Source organism: Procambarus clarkii, chromosome 48, assembly GCF_040958095.1.
Source record: "Procambarus clarkii isolate CNS0578487 chromosome 48, FALCON_Pclarkii_2.0, whole genome shotgun sequence".
In the NCBI taxonomy this organism is placed as follows: domain Eukaryota; kingdom Metazoa; phylum Arthropoda; class Malacostraca; order Decapoda; family Cambaridae; genus Procambarus; species Procambarus clarkii.
The window spans coordinates 21,061,530-21,079,977 of NC_091197.1; the positions used below are offsets into that span (position 1 = coordinate 21,061,530).

The 18,448-nt window shown below is 42.8% G+C and overlaps 1 protein-coding gene across 3 annotated transcripts in view; it reads right to left on the reverse strand.

Annotated features, from left to right (window-relative positions):
• The window catches only part of LOC123764809 (uncharacterized), a 430,287-nt gene that overhangs the window by 215,064 nt on the left and 196,775 nt on the right, over positions 1-18,448 (reverse strand). For 2 of the 3 annotated variants that reach the window (XM_045752985.2, XM_045752984.2), the window contains exons 3-4: positions 9,960-10,084; positions 6,753-6,869 (exon numbers count right to left, since the gene is read on the reverse strand). In XM_045752985.2, coding sequence (XP_045608941.1) covers positions 6,753-6,869; positions 9,960-10,084 — 242 coding nt within the window. The remainder of the gene's footprint in view (positions 1-6,752; positions 6,870-9,959; positions 10,085-18,448) is intronic. The other variant, XM_069302648.1, reaches the window with a different exon arrangement.

Consider the following 18,448-nt stretch of genomic DNA (forward strand, 5'->3'; position numbering starts at 1 on the left):
ATTAGTGATTTAAATAGTATTTAGCACTTTTTTTTCTTTTTGCAGGGATATTCTTGCACAGGGCCCTAAACCTCTGGCTGGCCCACTAAGTGTTGCTTGTTTCTGTTTTACTTGGACGGAGTATGAGTATTTATGACTCGTATGGTCGCTTCAGTAAGATTTAATCCCATATGTTCAACAACTTCTTTTGCTCTGTTGAATCTAAGTTGAAATCTTAATGGGTTTGTAACTGAGCACTGTGTTAGAAAATGTTTCAGTGGTCTGTCAGGCATTTCTCCACAGTGCTGACACTTCCTCTCATCTTCCAGAACTTGTAAGCCTATTTCCCATGCACATGGGTATCAAAGCCTGATGCGATGTAAGTGTACGTCTGTTGTCCTACTGCTCCCTTTGATCAAACTAAGTGGTTCGTAGTTGGTTGAGTTCTTGTACCAACCCGCAGATCCTGATACTGCAACTGCTGTGTTATAGTCACTGTACATCTTTTGCATTGCTCTGTTTCTAATTACTTTTTTAATATGTGATAGACTGTGGTATGTAAATGTCTACATTTCTTCTCTTAGTTGCAAGTTTTGTGGCTTCATCTGCAATGTCATTTCCTATTATTCCAACATGACTTGGCACCCAGTTGATAAGTACCCAACTTCCTTGACGTTGAGTGTATGCATTAATGATATGATATTTGTGATCAGATGGATGTTATCACGTATGTGTTCTTGTTGCAAGGTTTCAATGGCAGTTCTCGAATCTGTATGTATGATAACATGATGTCGGTGTTCAGCATGAGCACATTCCAAAGCCTTTTGAATGGCTATCTCTGTTTGTAAAGTCAAATATCCATTTGAGAGTCTCCAACTATTTACAGAGTTTCCTGCTTTAACTACAGCTCCGGTTTCTTGTCCCTGCTGGTCTACTGATCCATCTGTGAAGTATGTGAAGCTATCAGATGCCAAGTTTGCTTTTGTATGCATCTGTGCAATATTACGTAGCAGATGAGGATTAGTCTGGTTCTTTTTTCCTTTAAGAGCCATAATCATAAAGTCTGCTGGCAGCGATTCCCAAGGGGCTTGCATAACAAAGTCTGCATGTATTTCGTCAACAACCCTCTCAGTGATTGTGTTTGTTATATCTGTTTGTTATATCGAATGTATTGATGGTGTTTATCATACAATGGGTCCACCTGTTGCTATTGGAGGCTCATCTGTCGCGAGTTAATGCTCCAGTGATTATAAACTCCACCTAGATTGTGCAGGTCGTGTAGGAGGTCGTTCTGTTTAGTGTTGTGACAATAGCATAGTGGTCACTGGTGATCACCGGGTCTACCTTCCACTTCGCCCGATGCTTGAGTGCTGTTGAGATTAATGTAAGATCAAGGGAACCTCTTTGAATGTGAGTGGGTTCCCCAGTGTTGAGAAGTGTAATTTCAGGTACTTCTCACAGAGCTGCAGCTACATGGCGCCCATCTGCATTGGCTGGCCCAGTTGCACCTAACTCTTGATGATTAAATGATGATCTGTGCATTAAAATCCCCAGCAATAATTACATTTTCATGCATGGCCAGGGCAACCACTGCCTCTGCTTCTAGTTGACGTCTAGGGGGTTTGTAGACATTGTATATGAGGAGCTCAATATTAGTCATATTCACTGTTACTGCTAATACCTCTACTCCATCCCCACACGAAACTGGGTCTATTTTCTTGCTGGGTATGGTGTTTCTGAGGAGGGTTATTATCCCTCTTGTCTCCCCTATTCATATGGTATAATATAATGCTGATATCCAGCTAATCTGAACGACTTCGTGGCTGGGAAAAGAGTTTCTTCCAAAACAAATATATCTGCTTTCGTTCTGATTGCAGCTTCCTGAAGAGTGTGGTTCTTATTTCCAAGACCTTGTATGTTCCACTGCAGTATTCGTAGTGGCCAGACGACGGTTTCGGTTGATGTTGCTTGTTCTAGTAGAACTCCTCTTCGGAATCGCCCTCTATATTCTCCACCTCGCAAGTCGTGTCGTTGCAAATCAGACTGCATTAATCGCTCATGGTTATTCCCTGCATTGTTGGAATCTTTGCATAACTGGTCCATCGCTTTGCTGTTGGTAATGCTACATAAACATCGGACCGCAATGATTGCTCGTGGCCGTTTCTTGTGTTGTTGGAACCTGTGCATCTCGGCTGTTCAATATTTCTTTGTTGGTGTCGTTGCATATGAGACTGCATTGACTGTTGTCTGTCACTTGTGTTGTAAGATTCTATTGATCGTGAGTGATCACTGCTTCTTGCAGTTGCTTTTGTAAATGTTGATGTTCTGGTGTCTTGACCATCCGACTGTTGTTGGTAGTCTGTATGTCCATGTTGCGTTGTTTGTTCCCATGTGCTTCGTCTTGGCTTAGACTGTCTATATCCCTGGAAAAACAAATCGAAACTGTCTCTATTTTCCGCTTGTTACAACTTGTAATAAAGTTGTTACATCTTGGCTTAACGTGTTTATGACGTATTAGAACATTGTTACAATTTGCTATATTGGTTGTTATAACTGGTTAGAAGGTATTAAAATTTGTTCGAGCGTTGTACCAACGTCGTAGTTTCGGTGTGTGTTTGGTGGTTATTTCTTGTGTAACGGTGGTCTGCTGCACGATCTTCTCCATTATTACATAAGTTATTTCTTGAGTCTGTTGTTGTGAGGCGTTCTGCGTCAGCTGTGGACAATTGATAATGATCTCTGCCATGATCTTCACGATGTTTTTCAGCTGGACCTCGGTAAAACTGTAAATTTGTTGTTTCTGAAAGTAATTGCTTTTTGCTTTTTTGCTTTGGTTGTATTTCTGCAGCATTTTTGTGTATTTTCTGATTTGGAGTTGATAGATTCGGGAAATTTTGTTCTGTGAGAGTTGGTCTTTGTTGTGGCAGTGCACGAGTGTTCCAGACGTTGGTGTTGGTGTATGTGGTGCTGGTCTGTGTGTTTATTCTGGCCTGAGCCGTCTGCACCTTTTCTGTCCGAGCAGAGCAGGTTGTACTTACCTAGTTGTGTTTACCTAGTTGTGCTTGCGAGGGTTGAGCTCTGGCTCTTTGGTCCCGCCTCTCAACTGTCAATCAACTGGTGTATAGGTTCCAGAGCCTACTATCACATCTACACTTTAAACTGTGTATGGAGTCTGCCTCCACCACATCACTTCCTAATGCATTCCATTTGTCTACTACTCTGACACTGAAAAAATTCTTTCTAATGTCTCTATGGATCATTTGAGCACTTTCCACCTGTGTCCCCTAGTGAGTGTGCCCCTGGTGTTAAATAGTCTGTCTCTCCTCGTAGCTCATAACCCTCAGTTCGGGTACTAGTCTGATGGCAAACCTTTGAACCTTTTCTAGTTTAATCTTATGCTTGACTAGATATGGTCTCCATGCTAGAGCCGCATACTCCTGGATTGGTCTGACATATGTGGTATACAAAGTTCTGAATGATTCTTCACACAAGTTTCTAAAGGCCGTTTTTATGTTAACCAACCTGGCATATACCGCTGATGTTATCAAATCACATCAAATCAAATCAAATGTTTATTCAGGTAAAAGTACATACATAGAAGATTAGTTACAAACATAATGTTGGATTTATAGATAGAGGTAGTACATACAATACCTAAAGCCACTAGTACGCAGAGCATTTCGGGCAAGGTGAGGTGGGGGAAAAAACACTTAGACTAAAACTAAATAGTAATTGAGCTTAAAGTATAAATTGCGTTGAAAGAACAAAATAAAAGATAAAAAAAGGGAGAACATGGTAGAAAATAGCCAATATACAAGTTGGTAAACATTCAGCATTGTTTTAAAAATAGTAAGACATGGGTTGACCTTTAGGGGTAAGGTAGGCTACATGTCCTCATGATATGGGCTTCAGGGAAGGGGGGGGCAGTTCTGGCATGATATCAACCCCCCAGGTCTTTCTCTTTGACTCTTGAAGTATTTCATCTCCTAAATGATACCTTGTATCTGGTTTGCTCCCTACATCTATCTTCATTACATTACATTTGCTTGGGTTAAACTCTAACACCCATTTTTTCGACCATCCCTGCAGCTTGTTCAGGTCTTGTAACTTCAAGCTGTCCTCCTCTGTCTTAATCCTTCTCATAATTTTGGCGTCGTCAGCAAACATTGAGAGGAAGGAGTCTATACCCTCTGGGAGATTATTTACTTGTATCAGAAACAGGATAGAACAGAGTACAGAGCTCTGCGGGACTCCACTGGTGACTTCACGCCAGTCTAAGGTCTCACCACTCACTGTAACTCTCTGCTTCCTATTGCTTAGGTATTCCCTTATCCACCGGAGCACCATACCAGTTACTCCTGCTTGTTTCTCCAGCTCTTGTGCTCCACGCATGATGTTTGCCTCCACAATTTGGACATTTGGCTGTTGTGGTCTGGATTGCCTTGTGCTTGTCTATACAGTCTTTGGTTGGATGCCTCAGGTTGCACACATCGCATCTCTCCTGTCCGGTGCAGCGTGATTGATGGTGGCCGTATTTCTGACACCTGAAGCAGCGCAGGGGTTCCGGGACGTATGGTCTCTGTCAGTATAATTCCCAATTTCCAAGATTGAATGTTTCTGGCACATGTCCCATGACGGTCACCAGAACCTGACGTGTCACTGCTTTGTCTACTTTTGTGCAGCATCATTCCGCATTCAGGATTTGCTTGTGTTCTAGTACTGGATCCAGGGGACAGTCGATTGGGTATTCCAAAGGCACGACTCGTGTGCGTCTTTCAGAAGGGTTCAGCTTTTCCAAGCATACAGGTTTCTCTTGCAGGACTTTTACTTTTTCTAAGTAATTTGCAGTCTGTTTGTCTCGTGGTGTCATTATTATTTCTCCTTTCAGGTTGACTGTGATGGAAAGTTTGAGCTCTGGTTGTTAATTTTCCATTGCCGTTACTACTCCATATGCTGTAGGAAAGTGGTCTGTCTGCATTATCTTGAATTTTGGAAGATGTGCAGAGTCTGGTGATGTCTGTTGTGAGACTGGTGGTGTCCTCTCCTGTCTCATACTGTTGTTCTTGTGGCTGGGCTGTGGAGAGAGGTACATTGTCTGACACTGGCTGGTGTACTCACCTAAATAATGGTGTGTGACTGGTACTGTTCTCTCCTGTCTCATACTGTCGTCTTGTGGCTGGGTTGTGGACAGAGAAGCATTGCCTGACACTGGCTGGTGTGTAACTGGGTCTGTCCTCTCTAGGTCCATTATATCTGCTGTCATGCTGGTAGATGCACGTGGTGAAGCCTCGATAGCAGTTTTCTTCGGTGCCTGCTGCACCTCGGTCGACTGTCCTTCCTCGTCTGAAAGCTGCCTCCATTGCCTCTTTCTCTTGGCCTTCCCCATGACGTCTACACGTAGTGAGGACCGAATCACTGCCCTGCCTAATGCCTGAGACACTCCTAGGCCTGGAGAAATTCATTCCCCTCCAACGGAGGTCGTAGAATGATTCCCCCAGGTGGAGTCAGGGATACCAAGGGGGCACCTTCTAAGGTGCCCCCTTGTGGCAATATCCACAGGGTATCACCTCGCTCTTAAGGGTAGGACTCTAAATGACCTCGTCAGTAATACAGTCCTCGCAAAAAAAAAAACGGTCATGGGTGAGGAGAGTGCAGTACGAGAGTTTGGGTCGCCTGCGTATGTACTGGGTAGCAAAAAATATCAGTCAACTGGACAGCAGGTTGTCAACAACGTTGTTTGCCCATCAATTGTAGAAGAAATCGGAATTATTTCCTTCTAAACAAGATATTGTCTGTGTTTTGGAGTATTGATGTATTTTTCCTCACAAAACTGTGATGATTTGAGCTGATGGGTGCTCAGAATCGTAAGTTTTTCCGGGAACAAATCTGTGTGCAGCCGGCTGGCCATGGCGCCGGCAGCTAGTCAGTATCAGCATTGCTGTGGGGTTTCTGGATTTGAACATTCTCATAATCCATCCTATCATTTTCCTGGCCGCCGCTATATTTGCTCGGTTATTTTCACTAAATGCCAGGCCGTCAGATATCATAATTCCCAGATATTTTACATGTTGCTTTCCTTCTATTAGTCGGGCTGATTGTGTACTGTACCCTGTGTTTCGTTTAACTTCCTCGTTTCCACCATACCTCAGTACCTGGAACTTGTCACCGTTAAACATCATGTTGTTTTCAGTTGCCCAATCGAAGACCATATTAATATCTGCCTGCAGTTTTTCAGTGTCTTCTACAGAAGAAATTTTCATGCTGATTTTTGTATCATCTGTAAATGATGACACGAAGCTGTGACTAGTATTTTGTCTATATCCGAGATAAGAATGAGAAATAGCAGCGGTGCAAGGACCATGCCCTGGGGTACAAAGCTTTTCACTGCACTTGGGCTTGATCTTATTTGATTGGCGCTCACTCTCTGCATTCTGTTTGACAGAAGGTTGAAAATCCAACTCCCCCATGTTACCAGTTATTGATCTCATTTTATGGGCTATCACTCCATGGTAACATTTGTCGAATGCCTTCGCAAAGTCTGCAAAGTCATTCGACAAGTTCCTCCCCACCTACCTCAGGCTCCCCCCAGACACTTGCCCCAGGCTCCTCCCCTACACCTGCCCCAGGCTCCTCCCTTACACTTGTTCCAGGCTTCTACACTACATCTGCTCCAGGCTCCTCCCCTACACCTGCCCCAGGCTCCTCCCTTACACTTGTTCCAGGCTTCTACACTACATCTGCCCCAGGATCCTCTCCTACATGGATGTACTCACCCCATGTTCTATCTGGTCCAGGCGGCGTGATAGCAGTTCGAACATAGCAAGTATCTTCCGGTCTGCCATAGGGATATATGAACTAAAATTCATATCGATATCAGAAGCATTAAATACCTGAAAATTACAGGATAAAGACTTATTACATGCATTGATATATTATATATATATATATATATATATATATTTTATTAGCCTCGGAGAAGAAAATAAGGAGTATTCAGAGAAGACCTTGTGGATTCTCACTGAACGCTTTAATATTTTCTTCTCCTACCGCCCCCATTCTTTTCTATATATACATATATGTTTGTTTTATTTAAACTTTGTTACAAAAAAAGGAGTTATATATAGGGTACAAAGATGATTATCATAAGTTGTCGAGGTCCTCCAGTACCTCAGATGGCGGGCAGGAACCTTGAATGCAGTGTGCATTTCCCCTCTGTATCGCCACACTGAGGCACTGGAAAAGGAAGCTGGCAGCTCTAGGGTCTCGTTGTTTCAATTAGCCTAGAACCCAGTTCCTTAAAAAAAAACTGCTGACACTCTTACGCCAGGCGCCGAGTGTCTCAGAAGCAATGGTGACAAAATTGTAGTAGTGATCCAACTCTCTGTACTTACAGGATTTGGCTAAAACCCTGTGAATGGCAGCGCCACCTGGTTGTGCAACACTGAAGTCAATGTAGGTGTTAGCTGGAGTTGATACGCACAAGCAGTACCACACCAACTGCTTGCTATTCTTCCAGGGGTTCACAGTGATACCATCTGGGTGACCAATATAAGCATCAGAGTTACGGGGTGTTAGGTAACGGGGCTCTCTCTCGGCTGGGCATCCAGCTGTGGTGAGGCTCCTCTTGATGATGTCGTTAACTTCACTTTGTCTCGAGTGCCATCCACCTGTGCTTTGGCAGAGTAGGCCATGGTGGCTGTACCTGTCGGCCACCACCTCGCCGCAAATACACCTAAATTTGGTGTGGATTGGGGCAGCAAGGCGGAGGGCGTATGGTGCAAGACGTGTGCCAGTTCCCACAGGAAACCCTCTGTTTTATATATATATATATATATATATATATATATATATATATATATATATATATATATATATATATATATATATATATATATATATATATATATATATATATATATATATATATATATGAAAGGACTCCTCTCATGAAAGGTTCAAACCTTAGACTGACAGGGGCAATGAAACTCCCTGACAAGTCCATAATTAGTTGGTCAAAGTGCTGGAATTGTCAAGGGCTTTCATTGCCCCTGTCAGTCTAAGGTTTGAACCTTTCACGGGATGAGTCCTTTCTGATATAATCAGCTTGCGTGTTTCTGCAAGTTACTGTTACAGTTGTACTGAATGTATTCCATTATCATCATTTCCCAAGATCATTACCCAAACAATGCACTGACACCGGTATTAGAGTGTCATCTATATAAATAAAAATAGAAATGTTCGTTTGTTCATAATCGCTAATCTCCGAAAGTTCTTCACCGATTGCTTTGAAATTTTCACACAACGTTCCATTCGCATCCGAGCAGGTTTTTATATACAGACTATATAGATGTCACGTCTGTCATGGAAAAAAACATGCATTTTTTGAAAAACTGTGTTTTTCCATGTGTTTCTCATGTGAGGGAAATCTTCGAAACCTCTTTACCGATTGCATTGAAATTTTGACACAACGTTGTATTCGAATAGGAGTGTTTTTATATATCTACTATATACATGCCTCACCTCTGACAGGAAAAACATGCTTTTTTTAAAAAACAGCGCCATCTGTTGGATGTAAGAGCAACACATGCTGTAATCTCCGAAAGTTCTTCACCAATTGCCTTGAAATTTTCACACAATATTGCATTTGAATAGGCGCATCTTTTTATTTGACTACTATATAGATGACAGGTAAAAGCATGCTTTTGTAGAAAAACAGCGCCATCTGTTGCACGTATGAGCAACATGCATGCTATACTAAATATGTCAAGAATTCCATTTCAGTGTTTCCGATTGCATTGATAAATTTTATTTTCATAGATTTCGATATATTTTATTTTTATTGAATTATTTGGTGCGACATTGTGTTGGAATTGAGCTGTGTTGTTTACCATACCGTTCATTTCGTAAGTATAAGTATAGATGCCACACCTGTGACAGGTAAAACTATGCTTTTCTTGAAAAACAGCGCCATCTGTTGAATGTAAGAGGAACACACATGCTATACTAAATATGTTACAATTCCATTTCAATATTTCTGATTGCATTGATAAATTGAATTTTCATAGATTTTTATTTAATTTCATTTTGATTTAATTATTTTGTGTGAATTCTGTTGGAATTAAACTGTGTTGTTTACCATATTGTTCATTTCTTGTATATATTTTATTCTTTTATTTTTTTCATATTTTCCTTTCATTTTTTAACTGTTTTTCTTATATTTCAGTGATGGGAACATCAGATCACTTGATGTTCCCAATTTTCTGATGGGAACATCAGACCATTTGGGAAGGCATCGGACGAGGGAGTGGGGAATGGTGGGGAGGACGAGGGGACAAGGGTGGGGGTAATGGTGGGGAAGGACGAGGGGACGGGGGAGTTTGGGATGGTGGGGACGAGGGGATGGGGGAATGGAGAATGGTGGGGGAGGACGAGGGAACGGTGGAGTGGGGAATAGTTGGGAGACCAAGGAGACGGGTGAGTGGGAAATGGTGGGGAGGACTGGGGGTTACAGGGAAGGTTTCTGTGGCACAGCAACGCACATGCGCTGCTGAGCCACAGCAACGCGTAGCCGGTACTGCTAGTCTATAATAAAATTATAAAAGTATATTCTATGTTAGGAGTTTCTTATCAGTATTTGTTTGGTCACTGGCCTACTTATATATAAATGTTAAATTTTACTTCCATCTCGATTATTATAGCATCTTTTACATTATATAAAAGTTAAATTAACAACAAATTCAATACTAAACTCACTAAATAGTAATAAAATACAAAGCAGAGGGCATATGCAAATTTTGAAATGAAACATGAAGCATTAGTTATTACACGAGTGAGGAGGATAACTGCTTTCTGTTACAAAGAACACACAGTTTACTGTATTGTAATTCAATCTCAACACGTGCTTATCCCTTTTTGTAAACATACATATTATTACCATATTATATTTTTTAGATTAAAAAGTACTCATATATCAAACTTACCTGATCAGCAATGATATTGATGAACTTGGCAATACCCATGCCAATCTTACCAATGTCAATAAAACCTTGCAGAGCTGTGCTTAGATCACCAATGAGCGGTGTCAGCAAGCCTAATACATCCGCCTCTGAAAGAGAGTAAACATTATATGTAGTTGGGAATGAATACACTATATTCTCTGAAAGCGTATTTATAACACATTATTTATGTGTGGAGCGCAATTAATTTTCAATGCAATGCCATGCAATGGATTTCATAATAGTATATTACTTACCATATATATTTTGTAAGAATATATTATAAACTTAAGTTTATAATGATTGTTGACGATGATGATTGAACCCTTAGATGATTGTTCAGGTCAATTGAAGTTTTCTCTAAAATATGAGAAATTGGTTCAACATATTAATCTCTCTAATTACCAAGATTTTAAATTTATCTTGCTAATATCTGCTAATAAAAGAATAAACAGAAACAGTTGGGCATGTGTAACAACCTGTCCTCTTACAAAGAACGTAGGTAGCATTGTAATCTTATGCGTTACATAAGGCACAAAAATTTGTACTAGAAAATTAAAGCGAAAAATTAAAGCTGGCGAAAATGACATACTGTTACGTTTTCTGTTTTGGGTCGTCTGGTAGGTTAGGAGAGGACACTTTAAATTGATCGTTTTCTTGTTGGGAAACCTTAGGAGGGCGGGCCTGCCCATAACACCATGCGTGTTAGTGGCTGTGCAAGAATGTAACAACACAAATGTTAGCACGAAACGCTATGCGTGCTGGTGGCTTCACACGAATGTAAAATCATCATTACTCTGTACTCTTAACCCCCAATGTACCTTCTTGTATATAAATAAATAAATAAATGTACACTCGCAACTCAATATAATTTTTTGTATATAAATAAAATAAATAAATGGTGAGGGGGGGGGAATCAGGAAAAATGACACTCAGGGACACACACACACACACACACACACACACACACTCACACACACACACACACACACACACACACACACACACACACACACACACACACACACACACACACACACACACACACACACACACACACACAAACACACACACGCACGCACACACACACACACACACACACACACACACTCACATACACACACACACACACACACACACACACACACACACATACACGCACCTGTTGATTGACGGTTGAGAGGCGGGACCAAAGAGCCAGAGCTCAACCCCCGCAAACACAACTAGGTGAGTACACACACATACACACACACACACACACATACACACACACACACTGTTATGATCTCAGCCTGCAGGAGAAACGAGTCTCCCTCCTTGAGAGTTATTCATCAAGCCTGACCTGATTAGAAGATCTAGCAAATATTGAGGTGATAACACATATGTAAAATAGTTGCTTGGATATAAATAACAATTTGAGATTATGGGCAATGAAGAAGAAAACAGATAATTGACTGGCTAGGAGATGTGGATATTTTGCTGGAGGCATGAGGCTCGCTTCAGGAGGGCTTTGACCTCACTTGAGGCCAGACATCGCAGGGGGAAAGCCGCGCTCCGTTGAGCTCCCGGCAGAAGGGAACCCCTAGTGATATATCTCGAAGAGAAGAGAAGTGTGCAGACGTACCAGCTGTGGAATTGAGCTGGGGATGTGTGGTCTCAAGTCCTGGTCGACGAGGAGAGTATTAAACCGCCCAGAGGCATTATCGTGGGCCGTGGCAGCGTCCTGACCAAGCTTCGTCAGAGGGAGGAGCGCCCTCGACTAGACAATCTGTGGTAAGCACGATATAAGCCAGTTCATAGTGATTGCTTCTAGTTGGTCGTGTGCCCAGCGACAGTAGCAATGTTTATTGATAAGTTAGACATGTTTTGGTGAGGCAGAAAGCCTAAAATAAGAGAGTGGAGAGGGAGGAACACGGAGCGACGTCCATCCCCTCTGAGCGCTGGCAGGTGACTGGACGGCGGAGGCCCCTCTAGGAGTGAGTGAGGCGGAGTGAGTGAGGTGAGTGGAGGATGGCAGGGCCGGGTGTGGTGTCCTAATAAGGGAATATACGGAGTTTGGAACTGTGGACAGGATAATTGAACTCCGGCTTAGTAATTATATATCATCCACACAAGCTGAACTGCAGGCCATTCTGGCGTGTTTGGAGGAAGTACGTCATGACGACAAAAATGTTTTTGTATTTGTCGATAGCCGAGGAGCACTGGAGTCCTTAAACAGTCGAAACCCAGTCTTCATGTCTATAGTTGAGGACTGTAAGAGAAGAATAACTGAGATACAGCTGAAAGGTTATAGTGTGAAATTCATGTGGATTCCATCTCATGTTGGAATAGTGCTCAACGAGGTGGCGAATGACTTGGCCAAACGTGCCACATCAAAACCACAAGTTGACATTGAATGTGAATTCACAATGAGACAAATAAGAAGCAAAATCAGAAATATTCAGGCACAGGCGGGAGTGGAGAGGAGAGAGATTATGTATGAGAGTAGTCAAACCATGCAACACTACATGTATGTGAGTCAAAACACCCATTTCACGTATGGTAAAAGGAGAAATGCTTGGAGTGACTCTGTGTACATGCGGCTCAGGCTTGGGTACAAATATTACTGGGAATATGGGATAGATGTTCATGATAATGACACGAAGTGTAAACTATGTGGTATGTTAAGGTCTCACACCCTGGCCCATTATGTTCTTGATTAATGTATATAGAAACACTGAGATAAGGACTGTTCCTGAACAAATAGCCTGGATGTGTCACAACGGAAAGGTTGATGATATTCTTGAGAGATATAAGAATTTTGCACCAAGATTGTAATATTTTGTTGAATTATCTGCAGGTGTCTTGCAAATTGTCTATACAGTATACCTAGGTCATAAAAGTATTTGTGTGTACGTCTGATACCATACTACTTGTGAAGGAGGAAATGTATATGTTTACTTCTCAGAATGTTTGGTAATATGTTTATTTGTGATGTGTGTCTATGTATATATTAACACGTTGTACTGAATGGGGTGAGAATAGCTTGAGCTACCTCATCCCTTTGTGTGTATTTTACCTCAATAAACTTATTTCAATTTCAATTTCAATTTCAAGTGAGGCCCACCAGGCGATGTGGAGCATGGACCCGCCCAACGGGGGAGTCCACTCTCACTGTATGTAGAGGACAGATAGAGGTTTGAGGCAAACATATTGTGTGATTATTTTTGTTTATGTGTTAAAGGGGAAACATTTTATTGGAGTGTCGATGGGTTGCAGGTTTGTCTTTGGGGAAGAAGTTGCTGAGAACTTCGAAGCCAGCACAGAGGGAGTAGTTGATGAGACTCCAAGGTAGTAGAGGAGAGGATCTCGAGCTGTGAGGAGAAGCAGTGAAGAGGAGTGTCACGTGCTTCTGTAGAGGTGGTGAAGCACCATAGTTGCTCGAGGAAACTTCATGGTGTAGCAGCCAGGAGAGCTGTGGAGGACCCCAGCAGAAGAGTGAAGCACCGTAGTTGCTGAAGGGAAACTTCATGGTAGCAGCCTGGAGGAGCTGCAGAGGATCCTGGTAGTTAAGCCCGGAAGAACCTGAAGATATCAGGGTAGTGAACTTCCAGAGGTGGAAGGGAAGTTCTGGTGGATTACTTGTAGGGAGTTGATAGTGTTTGGTTGTCATTAGCGTGCAAGACGCAGTGAGAGGTGAGTGGTTGTTTGCATTCTTATGTCAAGGAGTGTTTTATACTGAAGTTTAGAGTTACAATCGTAGGTTGGATTACCTACAGATGTATGTGTTCTAGGACTGATAGAGTGATCGATTGATCATTGTTGTGTATCAATGAACATTTATACTGATATATGTTATTGCATTCAAATGCTGATTTTCTTTGTACACATCTATAGATACATATATATATTCTCTTGCTGATGGTGCAACAGTGTATGTAGACTTGATCAACTTGAGGAGGTTGATAGTATCAGGTGGTGAACCAGGAGATAGGATACCACTTGATAAGCTGATGATAGAGTTCTTATGGTGTTGGAGTGCAACCTGATTGTAATAGTATAGAGTATAGGATTCATTATTATTATATGTGTGTATGTATTGTGTATGTGCTTTGTGCAGTAAATGTATTCCAATTTGCTGGTGTTTGCCCTTGTCCTAGTGAGGCTTTCCATGAAATGGTACAGAAGAAGAGAGAGAGAGAGAAAGAACCAAGAACCACTGCTGTGGACAGGGCAGAAGGTAATACTAATAAGTCATAGGGGATTGAGGAGATCATATTTCATAAGAAGAGAGTGGGGAGTCACAGCGGCTCGAGTGGGTGTGTGCACGTGACAACGAGGTTAAGTGTTGGAGCCGCATCCCCTAAATGTGTGACGTTGAGCCCCTCTCCAAGAGCCAGAAACGCCAAGGGTGATCTCCTAGTGAGGTATAAGCACTCTACCGAGTTGTGGGTTAGGTTGTCCATAAAGGAGGATCAACGACAACAAAACCAACCCACAAAACTATAATAACACACACACACACACACATACACACACACACACATACACACACACACACATACACATACACACATACACACACACACACACACACACACACATACACACACACACACACACACACACACACACACACACACACACACACACACACACACACACACACACACACACACACACACACACACATATCACCGTGGATAATTAAAGAAGCAGCACAGGCCCTTAGCGTGCCTCTGGCAATGATCTTTAATGAATCACTTATGTCAGGAGAATTGCCCAGTTGCTGGAAGAAGGCAAATGTCGTGCCGATCTTCAAGAAAGGCGATAGGGAGGAGGCACTTAACTATAGACCTGTATCATTGACAAGCATCCCCTGTAAAATACTGGAAAGAATAATTAGGCTACGACTGGTTGCACACCTGGAGAACATTAGGTTTGTGAACAAACATCAACATGGGTTCTGGACAGGGAAATCGTGCCTAACAAACCTTCTGGAATTCTATGATAAAATAACGAGGATAAGACAGGACAGAGATGGTTGGGCAGACTGCATATTTCTGGACTGCCAAAAAGCCTTTGATACAGTACCGCACATGAGACTGCTGTTCAAGCTCGAGAGGCAGGCGGGGGTGGGGGGAAAGGTCCTAGCATGGATAAGGAACTACCTAACAGGAAGGAGCCAAAGAGTTACGGTAAGGGGCGAGAAGTCGGACTGGCGAACAGTAACAAGTGGAGTACCACAAGGATCGGTGCTGGGACCAATTCTATTTCTTGTATATGTTAACGACATGTTTACAGGCGTAGAGTCCTACATGTCGATGTTTGCGGATGATGCAAAGTTGATGAGAAGAGTTGTGACAGATGAGGATTGCAGGATCCTCCAAGAGGACCTGAACAGATTGCAGAGATGGTCAGAGAAATGGCTACTAGAATTCAACACGAGCAAATGTAAAGTTATGGAAATGGGACTAGGAGATAGGAGACCAAAGGGACAGTACACAATGAAGGGGAACAGCCTACCTGTAACGACGCGTGAAAGAGACCTGGGGGTGGACGTAACACCTAATCTATCTCCTGAGGCACATATTAATAGGATAACGACAGCAGCGTACTCTACACTGGCAAAAGTTAGAACATCATTCAGAAACCTAAGTAAGGAGGCATTTAGGGCGCTTTACACTGCCTACGTAAGGCCAGTCTTAGAGTATGCCGCCTCATCATGGAGTCCCCATCTGAAGAAGCATATAATGAAACTGGAAAAGGTTCAGAGGTTTGCAACGAGACTCGTCCCAGAGCTACGAGGGATGGGGTATGAGGAGCGCCTGAGGGAACTGTGCCTTACGACACTAGAAAGAAGAAGGGAGAGGGGGGATATGATAGGAACGTATAAGATACTCAGAGGGATTGACAGAGTGGACATAGACGAAATGTTCACACGGAATAGTAACAGAACGAGAGGACATGGATGGAAGCTTGAAACTCAGATGAGTCACAGAGATGTTAGGAAGTTTTCTTTTAGCGTGAGAGTAGTGGGGAAATGGAATGCACTTCAGGAACAGGTTGTGGAAGCAAATACTATTCATAATTTTAAAACCAGGTATGATAGGGAAATGGGACAAGAGTCATTGCTGTAAACAACCGATGCTCGAAAGGCGGGATCCAAGAGTCAATGCTCGATCCTGCAGACACAACTAGGTGAGTAACTAGGTGAGTACACACACACACACATACACACACAAGGGGGGCCTCGTAGCCTGGTGGATAGGGGGGCCTCGTAGCCTGGTGGATAGGGGGGCCTCATAGCCTGGTGGATAGCGCGCAGGACTCGTAATTCTGTGGCGCGGGTTCGATTCCCGCACGAGGCAGAAACAAATGGGCAAAGTTTCTTTCACCCTAAGTGCCCCTGTTACCTAGCAGTAAATAGGTACCTGGGAGTTAGTCAGCTGTCACGGGCTGCTTCCTGGGGTGCGTGTGTGTGTGTGTGTGGTGTGGGGAAAAAAAATAGTAGTTAGTAAACAGTTGATTGACAGTTGAGAGGCGGGCCGAAAGAGCAAAGCTCAACCCCCGCAAAAACACAACTAGTAAACACACACACATACACACATACAGTTGTATGTTCGACAGTTGAGAGGCGGGACCCAAGAGCCAAAGCTCAACCCCCGCAAGCACAAATAGGTGAGTACACACACACACACACACACACACACACACACACACACACACACACACACACACACACACACACACACACACACACACACTCACACAGAGTCAGAGTGGTTGACAAATGGAATGCATTAGGAGGTGATGTGGTGGAGGCTGACTCCATACACAGTTTCAAGTGTAGATATGATAGAGCCCAATAGGCTCAGGAATCTGTACACCTGTTGATTGACGGTTGAGAGGCGGGACCAAAGAGCCAGAGCTCAACCCCCGCAAACACAACTAGGTGAGTACAACTAGGTGAGTACACACACACTACAAATAACAGTAGTGGTGTAGTGAGGATGTAGAACAGTGGTGTGTGTCAGCTTCAGAAGCCGTCGTGGCCCAGCTGTGGGGTCGTCCTCCGCGGCCTCGCACCCCACAGTTCCAATGACCAAAAGGTGTCTTTGGGAATGTCAAGAGGTGACGCCCCTTATGTTAACACTTGCATCAGAGGAGCTCCAGCATATTTCAACAATCCTAAGTATTGTAGTACAGGTTAATGATAGTGAGTGGTGTCCCAGGGAACATAGAGGTATAGTGCTTTTGAAAAATAGGTGAGATAATGGGAATGTGCCAAGGGAAGTGAAAAAATTGGATGAGAAAAAGTTGCCCTTGTGTTTCCAGGGCAGACAAGAACATTCAAGATGGCCGCAAGCAAGAGGAAAACTAAACAGAGCTTGATTTTGGGGGATTCAAGGAAGAAAGCATTGATATAAGCAGTCTACACAACATATTGACAAAATTTAGTTACTATAGTGAACTCTCATGTAGAAATAATCACTAAATTGAAAGAAAGTAATGACCATTTGTCTAGCAAAGTTTTATGTCTTGAGGGTTTAGTGAAAGACTTTTGCAAGGACAAGAATCAATTGAAAACAAATTGTAAAGCCACAGAAGAGGAAAATAAACTCTTAAAAATAGCTTTGGAAGAAGTTAAAGCAAATTTAAAAATAAATGACTATCTTGAGGTTATCTTGAGATGATTTCGGGGCTTTAATGTCCCCGCGGCCCGGTCCTCGACCAGGCCTCCACCCCCAGGAAGCAGCCCGTGACAGCTGACTAACTCCCAGGTACCTATTTACTGCTAGGCAACAGGGGCATTCAGGGTGAAAGAAACTTTGCCCATTTGTTTCTGCCTCGTGCGGGAATCGAACCCGCGCCACAGAATTACGAGTCCTGCGCGCTATCCACCAGGCTACGAGGCCCCTTAATACAATAGGTTAGGTACTACAATAGGTTAGGTAAAGAAATTCAACAGGAGAAACAGCTTTTGTCAGCACAGATGGAGGAAGTTACACAGGGAATAGAACAGTGCAAGAAAGATATGCAACTCACCTATGCACAAGTGGCCAAGGAGAAGGACAAAATAGAAGAAGCAGTAAAGGAAGTCAAACACCGCAGCAACCAAGATAAAACAAACATTAGGCTGGAAGTGAGAAAGAAATGGGCATCTAACCCGAAGTTGGTGCAAAACACAGTTGATCGGAGTAAGTCCCTGATAATTTTTGGTTGCAAAGAAAAGGAGATAACATCTAGGTCAGAAAGAGATGTAGAAGAAGCTAAAGTAGTAGATAAAATTATTGGCCTCGTGGAAGGTCTTACAACCATAGAGAATGTGTGCGACTACAGGAGAATAGGCAGGTACGTAAAAGGGAAAGATCGACCTTTGAGGATCACTCTAAACGGTGCCAAACAGATGGAAGAAGTACTAAGGAATGCTAGAAAATTACAAAGTGATGAGGATGGGAAAGTGTGGTCGTTAAGACGAGATCTTTCAAGAG